General features: G+C 36.5%; 1 protein-coding gene across 1 annotated transcript in view; it reads right to left on the bottom strand.

Moving 5' to 3' along the window:
* Positions 1–19704, bottom strand: part of Ccdc178 (coiled-coil domain containing 178) — a 345498-nt gene that overhangs the window by 222139 nt on the left and 103655 nt on the right. The window contains exon 16 of the mRNA XM_015482201.2: positions 19071–19230. Within this exon, the coding sequence (XP_015337687.1) occupies positions 19071–19230 (160 nt within the window). The remainder of the gene's footprint in view (positions 1–19070; positions 19231–19704) is intronic.

The following is a 19704-nucleotide window of genomic DNA, read 5'->3' as shown; positions in this document are numbered from 1 at the left end:
ATATATATATATATATATATATATATATATATATATATATATATATCACTATTTTAATCTTAAAGAGAAACTCAGTACTCTCATAACAGCTGTTGTCCATGGTGACAGCCAGTCCCAGACCAACTCTTCCGTTGTACAGATGTGCCAAACAGTGTTCATATTAGCAATCGGAGAAAGCACTTTCTCACGCAGTTGGCGACCAAAACCTGGCAGAGATTATTTTTATGTGACAGTGCTCTAGTTCCGTATACATAATAAAACAGAAACAAGGACATAGTGGAAGTTCAAGTCTATAGATCCCTATGCCACTCAGGAGAAAGCCCCTCCTTTCAGAGTTTCCTTGCTTAATCTCACCTTGGGGTATTGAGATTGTTACTTTTTCTTTCAGCAGATCCTCAGGAGGGAAAGTGAATCTAACTAGTCTATAAAGGGAGTAAATTGCTCAGAGACTAAGATTTGAACCGGCTACAGGACTGTGCTATTTTCAATTTTGTTAAATTAGAAAACTGTTTCCCAGAACCCACCTCCCTGCCTCATTCCAGAACAGAGGTGACCATTAGATTCACTGTTGCCAGATTTGGAAGGTTGAAGAAAGGCACTGACTCGTTCTTTCTTTATCAGAAGCAGTCAGTTAGACAGAAAGAGGTCTTAATATTAGGACAGACATGGAGACATCCACCTTGTCTTCACTAGGCCACAATTCAGCTCAGCTTCATACTGGCCTCATTTGCCAATTAAAGCAGTCTTTTCTCTCCAATCCAAGTAGGTTGCTTTCTTCTCATGTAAGAAAGCCAATAATGACTTCTTTCTAATGTTGACCCCCTTTCAGAGGAACCTGTCTAAGACCCACCCTCCATATATCTCATTGCTTCTAGACTTATAACCAGACTCAGTTCTGGGAGCACTCAGGAGTCACATACAAAGGTGTGACCTATGAGTGCATACCGCCCATACCAAGTGCAGTATGAAATTTTGCCAATTTATATGTTCAAAACCTTGAGAACTATGTGTGAGGGATGTACCCCAGATACCTCAGTTGAGGACAGTAGAAAATAAGTTCAAGTTTGTGCATGTGGTTGCATTGAATTTAAAGGGTTATCTTGAGGCAGGGCTTGGTGGCACATTCCTATAATCCAAGTGACTCAGGAGGCTGGTGCAGGAGGATCACAAGTTCAAGTCCAGCCTCAGCAACTTAGTGAAGCTCTAAGGAACTTAGCAAGACTCTGTCTCAAAAAAATAAAAAGGCCTGGGGACTAAGCTCCATGGTAAAGGGCCCCTCAGTTCAATCCCCAGTATCAAATTAATTAACTAATTAATTTAATTAAAAGGTGGGAAAGTAGCTGAGTGGTAAAGCACCATTGGGTTTAATTGCCAGTACCCACCCCACAAAGGGGGTGTCTTGCACAGAGAGAATCAACTCAGTCTTCTTGGTGGGTCTACCGAAACAAGGACACAAAATTGGTTTACAATAAAAGAAGCTGAGATGCTAGGCCCTTCTGGGAATATGGAAGAAGGTAGCCAAACCTTAGGAAGAGCAGAATCCTGAAGGGGATTCATCTACTTATCAGCTTCTGCCTATACTCCTATACTCCCCTGGAGCATCCATAGGACAAGCCCTTCACCAAGGATTTGAGAAATGCAATGAAGAAGGAAACATCAATATCCTTAAAGGGCTCTGTGGTAGTTAGTCCTTGCAGGCCAGGAGTGACCATGGGGAATATCATCCTCAAAAATCACTTATTTGAGTGCAATGGGAATGCGGGAATGCAGGAGAGAGGATCCAAATCACAGGATCAAGCTGGCAGAGACAACTGGATGCACCTGTGCACTCGGTGCCCTAGGGTGTCCTCAAGGGCACAGTAAAAGCTCCATAACAGCAATCAATAAATGGCCAGGGATTCGTGTTGATGATAGTCAAAATTTTAAAGATGTTTCCCCCCAACATCACTAGTCTAGGTACTTCTGAGAAAGGACCTTACAGATGGAATTAAGGACATTAATCAAATGTCCTAAAAAAGAGATTATCCTGGATTGTCCAAGCATGCCTAACGTGATCACATGAGACCTGCCATGGCTTGGACATGGTTTGAGTGTGTCTCCCCCAGCATCATGGATTGAACACATGGTCCCCAATAGTACTGAGAGGAAGTAGAATCTTTCAAAGATGATGCTCAGTGCAAGGTCACTTGGTTCCTGGAGGCAGTGACATTGAAAAGGATTAATGTCTTTTCTTGGGGCCACAATTAGTTCCCATGAGAATAAGTTGTAATAAAGACCTGACACTTGTGTTACTCTGGTTGTCTGTTTTTCCACATGATCCCTCTCTTACATGTACTTTCACTATGATGGCATCCACTAAGTTGGAACCCAGCCAAAGGGCTCTCATCAGAGGCTGAACTAATAGGGCCACCTATTCTTATATTTTCAGCCTTCAAACCTGTAAACTAAATAACCTGTTTTCCTCACAAAGTATCAAACCTCAGGAATTTTATTATAGCCATAGAGAATGGACTGATACAAGATCTTCAAAGAAGTAGAAGGCAGAAGGACACCAAGAGAACTGAAAAAGAAAGAAAAGGTTGGAGAGTTCACAGGTGGAAGGATTTTGATCTACCTGTTGGTTTTGAGACATAAGGTAATAGATGTGAGCACCAGACACTGGCCTGTAGGATTAAGAGTGGCCTTGGGCAATAACCAGCAATTAAATGGAGATTCTTATAACTGCAAGAAATTGAATTCAGCCAAATAACCTAAATTCCTGTGGAGGCAGACTCTCCCGTACAACTTCCAGTAAGGAATGGAACCCTGCCAACACCTTGATTCTAGCCAAACCTGCCAGACTTCTCATTTGAGAGAACCATGAGAGAATTAAATAGATGTAATTTTAAGCATCTTAGTTTGTGAAAATGTATCATGTCTGCCATAGAAAATGAATAGGATGGCCCAGGTATGAAGGGATAAAAATGAGAAAAATTTTCCCAGATGACAAAGCAATGGTTCTAAGGAACAGTTGAAACTTCTCTCTGGTCATTTTGGGATCCTCATGCCAGTGAATCAACAAGAGGAAAATTGTGTCATTATGTAATGCAAATATGGAGAAGTATGCCAGTAATGCAGGAGAATCTATGGGGCATCTCTTAGCACTGCTATGACCTATGACAAAAATAAATGGGAAATTATAACCAACACAAACCCCATGGTCTTGAAGATTTGGGTCATACCAATAGTCAAGCAACTACAACAAGACAAGGTGTTTGTTGAAGACAAAGATAAGTAGTAGAAGAGTACAGTTACAAATGCCAGCTATGATCATATAAACAGTTACAGAAAAAAAGGACCATCGTAATTACGGTTAGTTCTTCTTTGTTTTGATATAAATATGTATATTATATGTATATTCATTTTCATATGTATTTATAAGGTTTTTTTTCATTCCCAACCATTTCCAGGAATATTTAATATGAGATCCAGTATTAGTTAGTCCTATGTATGGAGATTGATGACTAATTGTAGGGACCCAGCTTGAGCTGACAAGAGCTATCTCAAGTCATAGCCATCCTGATGCCCCTATGTAACCCTGGTCTGTTTTCCCCACATAATTTCCCAGCATAATATAAAGAAACACAACCATTAGAGGGGTATGTGGATCTTTACACCAGACTCCTGCACTATTATCACCAGGAATGTACCTGATATCTTTGATGTGAACTCGAGATAAACCAGCACACATTCTGGATTGAATGAAGCCACTTTTTACTGAGCACTTTATAAACACCCTCCTTCTGGCCCACATCTCCAGATCCACTGGTCTTGCTGCTGCCCAGGATCATGCTTCTGTTAGTAAATCCCCTAACTAACTGCATTCTGTGCAATCCTGGATCTGGCTGCCTCTTTCTTTGGTTTTATGGCAGCTTGGGGCTAGTTCTTGTACACTGGGAATGAGTTCTTCCAAAACAGTGATTCATAGTAAAGGCTCAACAAATATTTGTTTTAAAAAAAAAGTTCTTAGGAAATTGATAATAATTATTTTAACTTTCAACTCATTTTCAAATATTACAAGAATGATTTGTTTATTTTCTATACTAAGAGAATTTAGTTTAATTCTACATCAAAGGACTCTGCTAGAAAAAGAAGACTGTCCCTACCTGCAAGGTGATTACAATCTGGAACAGAGGCAGTTCTTAACAGAATGTTAAAATACGCTGTACAGTATAACTTCTCTGGAATCCAGGGGAAGCAGAGGATAGAGTGTCAAATCAAACAAAGGGGTCTGAAGAGACCTTAGAGAAGACAGCCATTGAACAGGGGTATGGCAGAGAAAAAGGAATCATGGAAATTCAAACCATCCCATCAGTGACTTTGCTAAATATAATTCATAACAAAAACATATAATTTAAATTTATAATACATATCCATGTTTACTTGGAGAAGGTCTTTATATAGCAGACCTTTTATTAAGGAGTGCTTCATTTAAAATTCTTCATAATTTTTCATAATTCCACATTGTCCAAAATACTGCAATTTTTTTATATTTCTAAGGTAATTTATATAAAGTATTACTTAACATAGATTTCTGAATTGGCTTAAGGAATTAGCTTTTAAAACAGACAGATATTACATTAAGATATTACATGAAGCTGTATTTAAGTGTTTATACCTTCTTCATTCTTGATTTACTGAGCCTGGGAATATCAGGCAAGGGCCTTTTTGCAGCATCATGACATAGCAGATGGCAGAAAGACAAAGAGGCAAAAGGGGACCAGAATCACCTGTTTATAATGACATTAATCCCTCCCATGAAAACAGAACCCAAGGCCCCATTCACCTCTCAAAGGTCCCACTTTCTTAATATCGTTACAATTCAATTTCAGCATGAGTTTTGACGGGAACAAATATTCAAAGCATAGCATTAAGTAAATGTAAATTAACCTTCAATGCATAAGCACCAAAATTTATTGAATGCTTACTATCTTCCAGGCAATTAAGTAAATGCTTTGTAAGTATCTTAGATAATCTTTATAATAACCATATGCTCAATGGGAAACTGCCACTTAATAATTTCCTAACATAATAAAATAGGTAAATCCTGGAGTCAGGATTAGAACCAGGAGCCATCTGACTCCAGAGGTTTGTGTGTTGACTACTCAAGTGTGGGGCTGGAGCACAAGCAATATCTTATTTTTATCCTTGTGGGTAAGTATCAATGTTTACTCCTAAAAATCAAGTAACTCCTGAATGCTCATCTAATAGCTTCACATTCACCATGACCAACTTCAGAAACACATACACACACACACACACACACACACACACCACTTTTTCCATATCCAATAAAAACAACTGTACATTTCTATTTTGTATTTGCCCGTGCCATACCTTCCTGCTTTCTTACTTTCTCTTTGCTCATGTTCTTGCTTTCACCAATGAAATCTTTACATATTTATCTAATTAAGTTCATTCACCACTCAATTTACATGATGATGGCAGTAAGCACTCTAGTTTCTTTTCTCTCATTAACTTTTCCTTTAATATTTGATTATATGCAAATAAAACACAATTTCAACCATCTATACTACATAAAGGGTTAGTAAAGTATTTAATCCTATGTAAAATATAATTCACAAATGCATCTACATAATCTACTATTTTCTAACTGATTTTTTATATTTATCTTTGGATAGCCAAAGCCAGATTCCATGGGTTTTATAGCTAACTCCCTTGAGTTAAAAGAATATACTGCCACACTTAGAAATTTGATACTAAAAAGGACCCATGATGCAGAGTTTTCCTTGTCATTGAGAGGTTGTTAGACCTCTCATTCCAAGACCAGTCTATGAACACTAAAGTTAACATGTACGCGACTTCATTCTGCATCTCCTTTTGCCAAGCCTGACCTTGCTCCTGTGTTTGTATTACGGGTAAATATGTCTCCTCCTATGTTATCATCCAGAAGCATGGATACTGTCACCTTGAATCCTTACTCCAGACACTGCAATAGAACCCAAGTAGTTCTCATAGTCAAGTATCTGGATCATACTTGACCGCAGAGTAACAACTCAGTAGCTCACCAGACTCTTTCTATATTTATTAGAGTTCTATGGTTAAAAACGCACACTCCATTGATTATTTTTTTTCCTTTTTCTTTCTGTTCTTTTTTCTATTTCTCTTTCCCTAATGGGAAATGTAAGATATATGTAATTCTGAATATTCGTCTGTGTCCTCCAGAGTCTTAATGAGGGCAAGGACTTATGTTCTAATATAAAAACAATTAGATGCATAGTACAGAATTAACCTTACCTAAAGAGAGTCCTGGCCTTTGCCTTACCTGTCGGGAGGTGATCTCCTATGGTGGAGTGGGGTTTGGCCACTGGAAAGTCTAACACTGTGATTTATGATGGATACATTGGGTCATACAGTATCAATTCCAAACTTTGGAAGATATAATGATTAGGCCGACCCCCAGGAGGACCTGGAGACTAAAGATCAGCCAAATGGGTCGTATATAATTGAAAATCTGGACACCAATGGCTTTCCAGGTTTGCAGTTCTCTGTGGGTATTGTCTCACAGAAGGGGTGACAGGAGATAACATTGTCCTTGGCTTCATAGGGGAGGACGGGCTGACACTCTGCATCCAGACTTCTCCTAGACTCTAGACTATGCGTTCTCCTTGGCTAATTTCAATTTATACTTTCTTGATGACAAGCCTATAATAACCAGCACATGGCTTCCTGAGTTCTCTGAGCTTTCTAGCAAATTTTCAAACTTGATGGTGACTGTGGTGAACCCTGAATTTGTAGCCAGCTGGTGTCTGAGGAGTGGACATGCCCTCTGGCTATGCAGAGTGTTCAACTTCTGCATATTATAAGCACATTGCCACTACATGAAGATGTCAAGAGATGAGCACTCAAGCATTTATGAATTCAGGGTGCAAATGCTGGGGCTGCACTCTTACCTCTTCACTTCTGACACTACCCTACCTTGCCTGTCTCCCATCACACTGATCAGATGATATGGTGTCAAGACAGGACTGGGCTAAAACTGGGAGATACTTTGGTTCTTTGTGCCTAAATGGAAGGTTGCTTATGAACAGAAGCCTTGTTTCTTAAGTAACATTTTGAGAAAGCCTTGATCTACTGTTTGTACTCTGCCTCTGGAATACTTCATCATGTTAGTCCGGTTGGGCTTCAATTCCCTTTGATTTGGCCTAGTTCACCCACCAAACCCACACCTAACCCAAACAAAAAACAATGGCCAGTACAATGCCACCTGGCACTTGTGGCAATGATATCTGGCTGCTTTACTGTTTGTTGAGAGCTTTTAGGATATTCGATGGAGTGGGGAAGGTCTTAGAAAAGCAACCCTCAGATTTGCAGATGTGCAACTTAAATCCTGCAAGATTGTGGAAAAGTCTTGTTCAGTGTCTCTCCGTTTTAAGTTCCCCAAATGCAAGTGTAAAATTAGAAAAAATGAAGCGTTTGCTGCCTACCACACTGGGTTGCTTTACAAGAAGATAATCCTTTCACTTGAACCCTGAAATAGCAACGAAAGGGTTGCCAAAGGTGGAAAGAAAAAAAAAAAAAGGATGTTCTATCTTAAAGCTGTTCTAATGCAGAATTCAACTCTAATCTCAACCTATGGGCAATAATGCAGAAATTTGAGTCAAAAGCTAAAAATACTTTTTGCTAATTTTTTTTTGCTTAGTAAATTCATTGTCTTTTTCTATAAAGTGTGTTTCATATTATAAAAATCAACAAAGGTTATCGAAAAACATTTTCATTATTTTATATAGTACTGAAAATGAACATGACACTGTACAATAGTTTATATATTCCATTTCCTTTCTCTTTATAGCCTATTTCATTTTCTCTCAAACTGTTATTATTATCATGGCACCCAAATTTGAGATATGCAGCTCCCTCAGGAGGTCAGGTATACATGTTCTCTGTAAGCAAATAAATCAGACAGTGGGAGGGCTATTTGGGTAATGTGAACAATATGCCCCACAGGACACTGAGCAAGTCACTTTTGTGATATCTGTCAGAGCATCAGGGCCAGATTCAAAAATCCTGAGTCTAAAAGGAACATGTGGTGCTGTTACATCTATGGAAAGTGACTGCTAACTCACTAAAGACAAAATGGGAGCCTGCTCCCCCACCACACACACCACCCCCAATCTGTCTCTCTTGTCTCTCCCCAAAAGCTTAAAGAAAAAGAAGCAGGAACTCTTGGTGGCTGAAAATAATTCCCTGCCTTTGGTGGAACACTTTAGGCTAAGATCTATGCTTATGAACCTCATAACCCTATAGATCTCTCATTTCTGCCACATTAAACTCATTTTTTTCTGAAAGCAAGCAGTAGTGACCTTCCTGAAGGTAACAATTCAAATAAAATTCATAGCATTTAAAGGAAGGTCCTTTTAATTACATAAACAACCAAGATCAGAAAAACCATGTGTTATGCTCTTTAGCACTGCCTAGCTAATTTTAAGTGACAAATTTTTTAAAATTATTGATTATAGCATAGGCATTGAGGTATAAGACCATAATTATGTTATATATTATATATTTAAATTATAATTATAATATAATGTGGCTTTTGAAGATGCCTTTATTAATGGTACAGGTAATGCAACATCAAATCTAATCTTGGAGTGTCTACTAACTTGCTTCTTTAAAAACTGTTTTTTGATTATACAAAAGGTGGCTGTTTTAGTCAGCTTTTTCACTGCTGTGACTAAAGGACCCAACCAGCACAATCATAGGGAGGAGAAGTTTACTAGAAGGCTCACAGTTTCAGAGATCTTAGTCCATAGAAGGCCAGCTCCATTCCTCTGGGCTAAAGGTGAGGCAGAACATCATGGCAGAGGAGTGTGGCAGAGGGAAGCAGCTCACAGGATGGTCAGGAAGCAGAGAGAGAGAGAGACTGCACGTTCCAGATACAAATATATACCTCATAGCCACACCCCCAATGAATCACTTTCTCCAGCCACACCCGACCTGCCTTCAGTTACCACTCAGTTACTCCCTATTAGGGGATTAATTCACTGATTTAAGACTCTCACAACCCAATCATTTCCCCTCTGAACCTTCTTGCATTGCCTCACACATGGACTTTTGGGGGATAGCACATCTGAACTATAACCGTGACAATATTTTAAATGTTTATGTTTTTTCTTTCTTTTTTTTTTTTTTGGTGTGTGTGTGTGTGGGGGGGGTTCTGGAACCCACATTCAAAGCAAGTGCTCTCTACCACTGAACTATATCCCCAGCCCCTAAAAGTTGTATTTTAACACTCTTCCTCTTCCTTTGATTGTCTCTGGTTAGCAAAACATATTTTAAAAAGATATTTAGAATTTTTTTTCTGTGAGGTTGATATGCTTCCCAAGGTTAATAGCTGTGCTTTGTTCCAAAATTCTCAATATAGTGAGTAGTGTATGTTATGTAGTAGGAAATCAATATATACTTATTAATTAAACTGAACAGTTATCCTAGTATAACCCTTTCCAATATGAACTCTGAAAGTTCCATTCCTTGGGAAACAAGCTTAGATAATACTTGATCCTCATTACAGGATACTGGATACAACTGTTCTCATTAAGTAAATCTGAGCTAGAATTAGAGAAAATTAGTTTTTCAAGGCCCCATATGCTAGAAGGTGATCCTAGCATAACCCTAGCTCTCCACTATTGCCTCCAAACCATCACTCCTGCAGGCTTATATAAAAATATTTGGCTTGAATTTTATATTGATTAAAGAATACAATATCTTCACTCACCCTATTAAATTATCAACTAACTGATTCCTATTCATTTTCCCTCTTCATGTCTATCCTTGATCCCCATCAATCTGGATGACCTCTCCAACCTTTTAATCTTAGAATTTATGGACTCAGATAAATCAAGTTAACTTAAATTCCATGTTCCACTAATATTCACACTTGGTCAGCCTTCTGACTATCATCACCCAGAATGATACCGCCTTGGAAGATTTCAACTCCTGTACCTCACTTCCTGACAAAAAAAAGTCTCTCCGTCTTTTGCTTCCTCTAAACTTACTCCCTTTCCATCTCATGCTCACCCAGCAAGGCCTGTGTCCTAATATGTCTTCTCAATGTTCCCTGTATTACTAAGATTTCCTGAAGCCTCAGATGTACTGCCCTTGCATATAATTTCCACAACCATATCTCCATTCAAGTCCTTATTCTTTGAGTTCTAGATCCTTACATTCCATTGGTACTGAGCTCTAAACAAATCCTCCATTGGAATGTCAAATTTGATAAAATCCAGTTGCAAATCTGTTTCTCAATCGGCAATCTCTACGTTTTAGATGCTGACACCATTAACTATATATGTGGTTAAAGTTAAAAACCTGAGGGGTGTGTGTGTGTGTGTGTACATATACATACACAGACACAGAGCGACAGACACATATATATGGATGATTCCTTTTACCATCAAAACTCAAAGAGTCAAGTTCTGTCTATGTTATCAAAAATTTAAAAACAAAACAAAAAAAATCCTTTCATTTCACCAGAAACTTTTCATTTCACTGCAATTTTTTTTGCTAGCATATCTAATCCAATATCATTCATTCTTCTCCAACTTATAATCAATGGTGGTCAACTATTTTTGGATTATGGAATACATAAAAACATTTACCTCACCACACTGGCATAAAAGAACATGTTTCTTTGATGGAAGAGAATTTGGAGCCCAATTTCCAGCCTTCTTGGGCCCCTCTTTTCAAATGTAAGGGCTGACAGGATGCAAGTCTCAGTCCATCTGCAGTCTGCTAGTGTCAACAACAAACCAGAGAAAATATCTGCTAACTTCAGTGGTATTCTCAGCTTCTTTGGTAGCTTTTTTACCCTTCTGATCAAGTATTCCTAATCTGACGCACACAAACTCCTAAGTATGACACTTAGAGTCTTTGAGATGTGGCTTCTGTCTATATATATGACCTTTCTTCCTCTACAAACATTAATAAACATTAATAAACTACCTGACATTCCCTAAATACACACTAACTTTTGACACCTGTACATCTTTCCTCTTAATGTTTTCACTATGTGAATGTGTTCTTTTCTTGGCTACTTGTTTCAGTGTTCCAAGGCTTGGTTTCTGTCATCATATTCCTAGCAAGACTTCTGAGATTACCTTCAAGCCTTTTCTCCCAGGTTCCAAAGAATTATGTGTATAGGTCAAAAAAAAAGTATTTATTACAATGTTTTAATTTACTTATACCTCTCCCTTCCATGGTTGCTCAGGGAGGCCAAGAGAAGCCATTGCCTTTAATTTGATACTCTAGAATCTTGAGTATATTCTGACATTCAACACATGACCTCAAAATGAACAAATAAATGGATGGATGGATGGATGGATGGATGGATGAATGGATGGATGAACAGCTGGGGGAAAATATCTTCTATTGCTGCCAAAGTAAACTGAAATATAAATTCTAAACTTTCATTTTAGGAGTTGCATCACTTTCTTTGGACTTCTTGAATTTAGCCAACGTTGAGGACTTATATCCTAGACATCGTGATGCACCCTGGAAGGATTTACAAGAGTGAGGCATTTTGCTCTCCCTCAAAAGCTTCATCAATTGGAATGGGAACCAAACACTAAAGCAAAGCTGTGTCTCATGAATATAATAGAATCTTTACTTCAATCTTGTCCCTTTTGCTTTTGCTGGAAAATAAATCAGAGATTTACAGTATGCAAACAAATAAATGAACATACATAAATTCCTTCTATTACTCAAATTCTTTAAGAGTATTCTAAAGCTGCCTTCTCTGATTCTTTCCATGCTTTTGCTTCTTTCACCTTTATATTTGATCATCTGCCTTCACCAGTGGTCAGATACCATTCTTTCTGTCATGGATGCTCTCCTAACAGTTAAATCAAGAATGTGACTCAATGCTTTGGCAATGTGTGGAGCTGGACTCCCACCTCTCAATTAATCTCATGTTGCCGGGCTGGAAGAACAAGCTCTGGGAGGCTGGGAAATTGACTTCTGAGAGAGTGCTCCAGCTGGCTGTTTCTGCTGTCTCTAAGCAGGGCAGGAAAAAAAAAAAAAAAAGTTCTCCAGGTGTTGCAAAAGTTAAAGTTGTATTCTACTGTGGTTATGGGAAGGCACTGCTGCTTCATAAGATGAAGCTAACAGGAGCCAAAAAGAGACAGCAGGCTGCAAGGAAGCCCACAGGCAGCATCCAGGAAGGATGATACTTCTCCTGTGATCTTTTGGTCTCCCTCTAGTGCCCCCTACTGGCAGAGCCTGACTTAGAGCCAGCTGATAAAAGAGAAAGTGGGGAGTTCCAGCCTGAGGTCTCATCAATGTGACTACATTGTAGCACAGTGGAGGGACAATAATGAACAACTATATTCCCAAGGTTCAGTCTCCAGATATTCTCTAGATATTGTTCTTCAAGGCTTTAAAGTGTTCCTTTGGCTTCAATATCAACAGAGTGGCTGATGCAGAGCTCATACTCCATTCTTTCTCCTAAACTCTACCTTCACCTGGTGAATTACTGGGTATGTGTTTCCACTTACATATTCTCTAGGATGTCCAAAACAGGCCATTTTCTCAGAAAATCTTGCCATAAAAGTTCTTTTCAGTGTAAAATCCATATATTGTTTGCCAATAAAACAGAAATATACCACCTCCTATATATTATTCTATTCTTCACATGTCGCATCCTATTTGACATCAGTCTTTGTTAAGTCTTCAATCTTGTTCTTGTCCTCTCAGTGTCTCATCACTTCTCTTTGATTCCCACAACACTGTTTTGTAACTTATATGTGAAACTGTGCTTTCCGTTGATTTCTATTCATCTTATACAATGCTATCTAATTGATCTTGCTATAGCCTGCCTCTGAGCATATTACATTCTTTCATGGAAAATTCTTCAGGTCTCCTACTATCTTACAAATTAAGTATGACCCTTTTAACTGGAGTTTTATGATATACTGTGATCCTATATTCTCAGGAGCTACAACCTCAGCCCACCTGAAGACATTTTTATCTCCCTAAATGGTCTTCCTACATCCAACCTAATTCTCTAAACTAGTAGCCTCAGTGATTCTCTTAAAATATGTCAGGACTTATTAGTCCTCTGTGCTCAAACTCTGGAATATGTCCCTGCTTCATTCAGAGTAAATGTAATGCCAAATTCCTAAAAAATGGTCCACATTGTCTTTCTGGCCTTACTGGCTATTCTCCCTATGCTGCATCTGTTTCAAACTTCCTGTCTTCTTTCCCTTGAAAGAATAAGGATGCTACCACCTTAAGGGTTTTGTCTCTAGGAATGCTCTTCTCTAAGATATCTGTGTAAAATAACTCCATGTTATGGTTTAGAAGTTCTGTTCCCCAAAAGCTCACATGTGAGACAATGCAAAAAGGTTCAGGGGAGAAATGACTGCATTGTGAGAATCTTAACCCAATCAGTGAATTAATCTCCTGATAGGGATTAACTGAATGATAATTAAAGTGATGGGGTGTGGTTGGACAAGGTAGGGCATTGGGAGCATGGCTTTGGAGCATATATTTGTATCTCACCAGTGGAATCAATCTCTCTCTTTCTTTTTTTTTACCTCTCTCTCTCTCTCCCTCTTCCCCTCCCCCACAAGAGTCTGCTCACATGTAGCCCTCTCAAAGAAATTTATACATTAGTCAGGGGAAGCTAACTGCTTAAATAACCTCAAAATCCCAGTGTCTTTAGAGAGTTGCTTGACACTAATGTGGAGGATAAAATTGAAAACTCTCTTAGTATGACAAAGGGAAACAAAATGTAACCCAGGAATAATGTTATAAAATTTTAAAAATCAAAATAAATGTAATAAAAATAATTATGAAAAACATAAACAGAAGCAAATTTTCCCAACCTTGAACTTAAAAATTATGAGTTCAAAGATTGAATGTCATAATGATTTGAGCAAAAACAATGAAAAATGGTTAATTTAAGGTACATAAAGGCAACATTTTAGAATATTACAAATGGATGAAAACTAAAATAAATATTCAGGAATGAAATGTCATCTCTAAGGGCCATAAAATAATACAACTTCAGATTTCTTTTCCACCAAACTAAATAAACAAATCAGAGAAATCTGTACAGGTTTTTTTTTTTTTGGAGGAGAAATAACAATAAAAATAATAAAACTAATGATATAATATACACACATTTTCTCCAGAAAACAGTTCTAAGTGCCACTGTTAACACATTTAATTCTCACAACAAGCTTAGAAGGCAGGTCTTACAATTACCCTCACTTACAGATAATGACTAAAACTAAGATATGAAGAAATTTATGCACCTCCATTTTTTTGTTGTAAGGTAAGGCAACTTGGGAAAAGAGAACAACTCAATTGCTTAATGGGAAAAATATTAAAATATGTAAAATAATCAACTAAGAAATATATCAATATAAAGATGTCTGAAGTAGGCACTATGATAGTGTTAAGGAATTGTTAACAAGTAAGAAAACCCATTACACATGTAGAATACAGCATAAACAATTCTTGGCCAAATGGCACAAAATTAAATACAAGAGGCTAAACACTTCTGGAAGTAGCAATTTATGTGACAGAAACAACAGCAGCATGTTCATGATAGGAATGAAATAATTTTTGACACAATTAACCATAGCAAGGAAACAAGGCAGTAGAGAGAAGAGAAGTAAAATTGGTCAATTGTCCATAGAGCTGGAGTAAGGTAAAAGTTTTTGATTTATCACTCCAACAATTAATTAATAAAAAATGAATTTAATATTCCATTTAATCACTTGAAACAATATCATTTAAACTAGAATGTTTCTATTTCCTATTATTATCAGTTATAAAAATCAAACCTCAATAGTCAATATAACAAAAAAAGACAACACAGAAAGTGATATCAACACAGAGAGAATTAAGCAAGATAATAAAAACAGGGTTCATGAAACAATCATGAAAATTAATTAAATTATCTTTTATGGGTTAAAGAGACATATTTAAAAATTAAACCAGAATTGTTATTATTAAAATACAAAATTATATTAGTATCACATGCAGAAAAGCAGAAGTTAATAATATTAACTTTAAAATAGTACAGAGGAGAAAATAGTCATTTTATGAAAATATTACAATTCAAATGCTCATTTAATAATTGTGAGCATATATATATATATATATACACACACACACACACACACACACACACACACATATATTTAACATAGATGGGGGGAGGGGGTTCCAGTTTTATTTTAAAAACTGAAGCAAGTTTTTAAAGAGAGTGTGTGTGTGTGTGTGTGTGTGTGTGTGTATATATATATATATATATGCTCACAATTATTAAATGAGCATTTGAATTGTAATATTTTCATAAAATGACTATTTTCTCCTCTGTACTATTTTAAAGTTAATATTATTAACTTCTGCTTTTCTGCATGTGATACTAATATAATTTTGTATTTTAATAATAACAATTCTGGTTTAATTTTTAAATATGTCTCTTTAACCCATAAAAGATAATTTAATTAATTTTNGAGGGGAGAGAGAGAGAGAGAGAGAGAGAGAGAGAGAGAGAGAGAAAGGAGAGAATTTTAATATTTATTTTTTAGTTTTCGGCAGACACAACATCTTTGTTTGTATGTGGTGCTGAGGATCGAACCTGGGCTGCACGCATGCCAGGCGAGCGCGCTACCGCTTGAGCCACATCCCCAGCCCATGTTGTTACTATTTTTAAGTCTGTTTTCACAACTTCCATCTTCCTGCTGATGAATTTTTCAAAGTGAAGTTAGGATTTTTGTCCATCCAATGCTGACTGCCTCAAACACAGAAGTACTCACAGAACAGTTGTATGACAATGAAGAAATGATGAGTGGACAATAGGAAAATAAGTTAAAGTTGTAACCATCTTTAAAATGATCGAAGATTAAATTTGTTTCTGATTTTTACTATTTAAGTACTTGGCTGCCCAGTAAGGCAGTGACCCACTGCCTCTGCAAGCTAAGGATTTTCTGTGCAAAAGGGTCAAGAAATGATTTGATCGCTAAGTATGGGGCTGCTATGGCCAGGGGAAGAAATGCGTCCTAAAAGAGAGAAACAAGAAGTAAAACAAAAACCAATAAATTTTAGAAAATATTGGAAGATTGTCTCATCTGGAACTTAATATGGAAATTGTTCTTCCAGGACACTGCATTATAGCCCTCTCCTATATAACCTAAATCATAGAGAGGAGAGCAAGACTAGAGAGAGAACACCCAGAGAGAGGTATTGACATTGAGAAGGCAGTGGGCCTTAACAGACTGAAATTCTGCAAGCTCTAGCTCTGTATGGACCTTTCCAATAGTAGCTAGAGATGTATTAGTAGGACAAATAAGGTATATGAAATTTTAACCTTAAGCAATTGCATTTACAAATAAGCACTTAGTAAAAATGCCATGACATAAACAAACAAACAACAACAACAACAAACTACCATAGAAATATGATAAGGAATTGTCCACTGAGGAGAGATTGAATTTAACTCCAGACATAGAATTATATGCTATCTCAACTTTGTGAATATTTTTTTCTTAAACTATTTTATTAGCTGTTAATATTGCCAATACAGTAGTGTGTTTTCTTACATCCTTTAATAATTCTATAGTGGCTTTTATAGTCTTCTATTAAAAAAATATCCACAGATCATCCATAATCGTGATCAATTATTTTACCCACAGGGGACACCCCAGATTAGTACTGTAATGATGCCTTTGTCAGACTTTTTCTTTCCAGGAATGCTTTACATTACATACACAGTTCCGAAGTTAACTAATCCTGTTTATAAACAGGAATAAGATCAGGTTTGCTCTGAGGAATTGTACTGTCTTTCCACTATTTAATACTCAACAACTAATCACAGTCATACATCAATAGCACTATAAATGATAAAGCATATTATTCACTACACATTGCATGTTTGGGTCGCATAAAGTGAACTCTGTACTTTGGGTCACATAATATGAATGCATAAGAAAGACCTAGCCTAAAAACAGACAAGACACAACTTCATATAGAGTAAAGGCTATTTGATAAAAAGCATTAAGATCTTTCACAAAATCTTTCAATACTAGAAATCAATAGACAATTGAACTATGTCAATAGAGAGAAAAGACTGGATGACAAATTTTTCTCACGTTATTATTCAGGAGAGAGAGACTAAGAGACACAGAAAGAAGGACTCAGCATCTATACACAGCATGAGTGTATGGTATCCAGAGTATGGGGTTGGTGCAGTGTGGAAAATACCTTCAAAATATCTGTTTCCAGCTACTGTCATATGTGCAGAGGGCAAAATCATCAAAACAAGCATCTATCTATCCATCCATCCATCCATCCATTCATTTAACAAGTGGATTTACTGAGTGTCTCCACTATGCCACATATAGTTCTGAACTTTCAGGTTGTAGAGAAGAGGCAGAAAATTCCCTGCCCCCTTAGAGAATACTTATTATAGCAGACTACCAGACAACAAACAAATACAAATGAGTGAGAAAAACCAGCTCAGAAAAACAAGCGGGATAGATCACAAGGCGTCCAGGAGGCTGGGGGTGGGCACTTGGGAGTAGTAAGGCAAGGACTGGCTTTTTGAGGAAGAGAAATGCAAATGTCAATAATCTAGGAACTGGTTATACAGAATGCCCTCCACCCCCCATAGCTCTCCTGATAACCATGCTTTGCCATTTCATTTGTTATCATTGCTCCACTAAAATGCTGAAATGCCAGTCAATAAATTATTACTGAGGTCCTACTATGTTCTCAGCACCAGTATGACTGGAAAATGTGGTTGGGTTCAAATAACTAATTTTATTGCTGTGAAAAAACAGGAGGTGAGTAATATGCTCGAGTCAGTAAACAGCTCAAATCTTCTTGCTCTGGAAGGTGCTTTTTAGTTTTAGCTTCCCTAATCTCTTCATCCCTCACATGTGAGTTCCAGGAATCCCTCCAAGAGGAGGCATCATTTATTGCCACTAGATGGCACCAATTATTTTCATATTTTTAGGCAAAAAAAAAAAAATCTTTCTAGATAATGACCACATTTAAAATGGAAGAATGCTACTCAGTCCCACTATTAATAAAACTACTATAGTTTTGTTAATAATTTTACCATAGGATGGACCATAGCAATAGCAGTAAATACAGTATGTTTATTCACTCATGTGCGAGTTTATTCAATGTATATTTATTCCAAAAATTTTTAAAATGTATTGTCTTTGGATATGTGAAAGGAAATTATAATTGAATATCAGGATCAAATATAGCTGATAAAATATATTATGACTATACATATATATTAAAAAGTTTTGAAGCAAGTGGTTTTAATAAAGAAGAATTAGTTATATTTGGGGGAAATTTTCTCATTGTGTCTCTCAAAAATAAATAATATTTCTAAATATATTTTTTAAAACCCACAGTATTAATAAATTAGAATTAATTGCAACAAAAACTATTGTAAAACATTAAAATTGGATGGGGTTATTTAACTACATATATGTAACTTAGTTACAATCTGTACAAAGATTTAGTATGTACAGCTTTATAAAATTTGAAGGATAAAAATTTGGATGTTAAATATACATTTTTATTATATTATTTCCCTGTTTTAAAAAAGTAAATATATAGTGCCATTAAAATATTATGGACATTTTTTTCTGAAGGGAAGGAGTTTGAAATAGTCTCACTTATCAAAAAAGTGGTTGGTAAATATTCAAAGTATGTTTATTCAGAAACCAAACAGAACCATTCTCACATCGCCATTAAAAACATAAAAATGGTTCCAGAATAAATACAACCTATGTTTTTACATTAATGCAAATAAAATGAGTGCAATAGTAAGATGAGGGTACTGAAAAGTACAATATGCTTCATGAACATGTTAATTACTTGGGAGAAAAATGAAATGTTATGTTTATTATGCTAACAAATGTATTTTTAAAATCTAAACATCCTTGCTACTTCAACATGAAAAATGTGTCTCAAATTCACTGCTAATTTGACTGCCACTATATTTCTTTCACTTAAGACAGTAAAAAAATAATACTTACTTTAATATCTTCCAGAGTCTTTTGCCTTGTTTCAAAGAGCACTGTAAATTTCTTGTCTTCATCAAAGATTCTCTCTTCACAGAGTTTTTTCTTCTCTATGAAATGCTCAAATATATTTTGTGCATTCTCCCTTTTATATCTTACAACTAAAAAGTTCTCCCTGTGAAGAAAGAATTTCACGTGCCACAAGTCAATTCATGTTGCAATATTTAATGTTCACATGTAAATGTTTATGATAAATTTTAAAATACCCAATCTTATAGCTGAAAGACATCTAGAAAATGTTGTAGTTCCTTCCAAAACCGTGTGTGTGTGTGTGTGTGTGTAAATGCCATTTCTGTCTTGCAACTAAGTACATCCTGCCTCAGAGGCAAAATAACATTGATGGTAAACTCAGTAGTTACCATGGAATACTACTAGTAAAAAAAAAAAAAAAAAAGCATCCAAAAGTGGTTAGAACAATACTGACAACAACAAACAAGCTTAAGAAATAATTGCCAGAGTTAAGCAGCAACCATGAATACAGAATAAGCATAGCTGCAAAAGCTTAGCAGTCTTATATCACCCACATTAGCCAATGCTTCAACAGATAGAGAAAATTAAATCACTAGCACGGTTAGCTATACAGGCAGCA

Source organism: Marmota marmota, unplaced genomic scaffold (genome assembly GCF_001458135.2).
Source record: "Marmota marmota marmota unplaced genomic scaffold, marMar, whole genome shotgun sequence".
In the NCBI taxonomy this organism is placed as follows: domain Eukaryota; kingdom Metazoa; phylum Chordata; class Mammalia; order Rodentia; family Sciuridae; genus Marmota; species Marmota marmota.
Note: the sequence above shows the minus strand (reverse complement) of the source record. Positions and strands in the feature narration are given on the sequence as shown.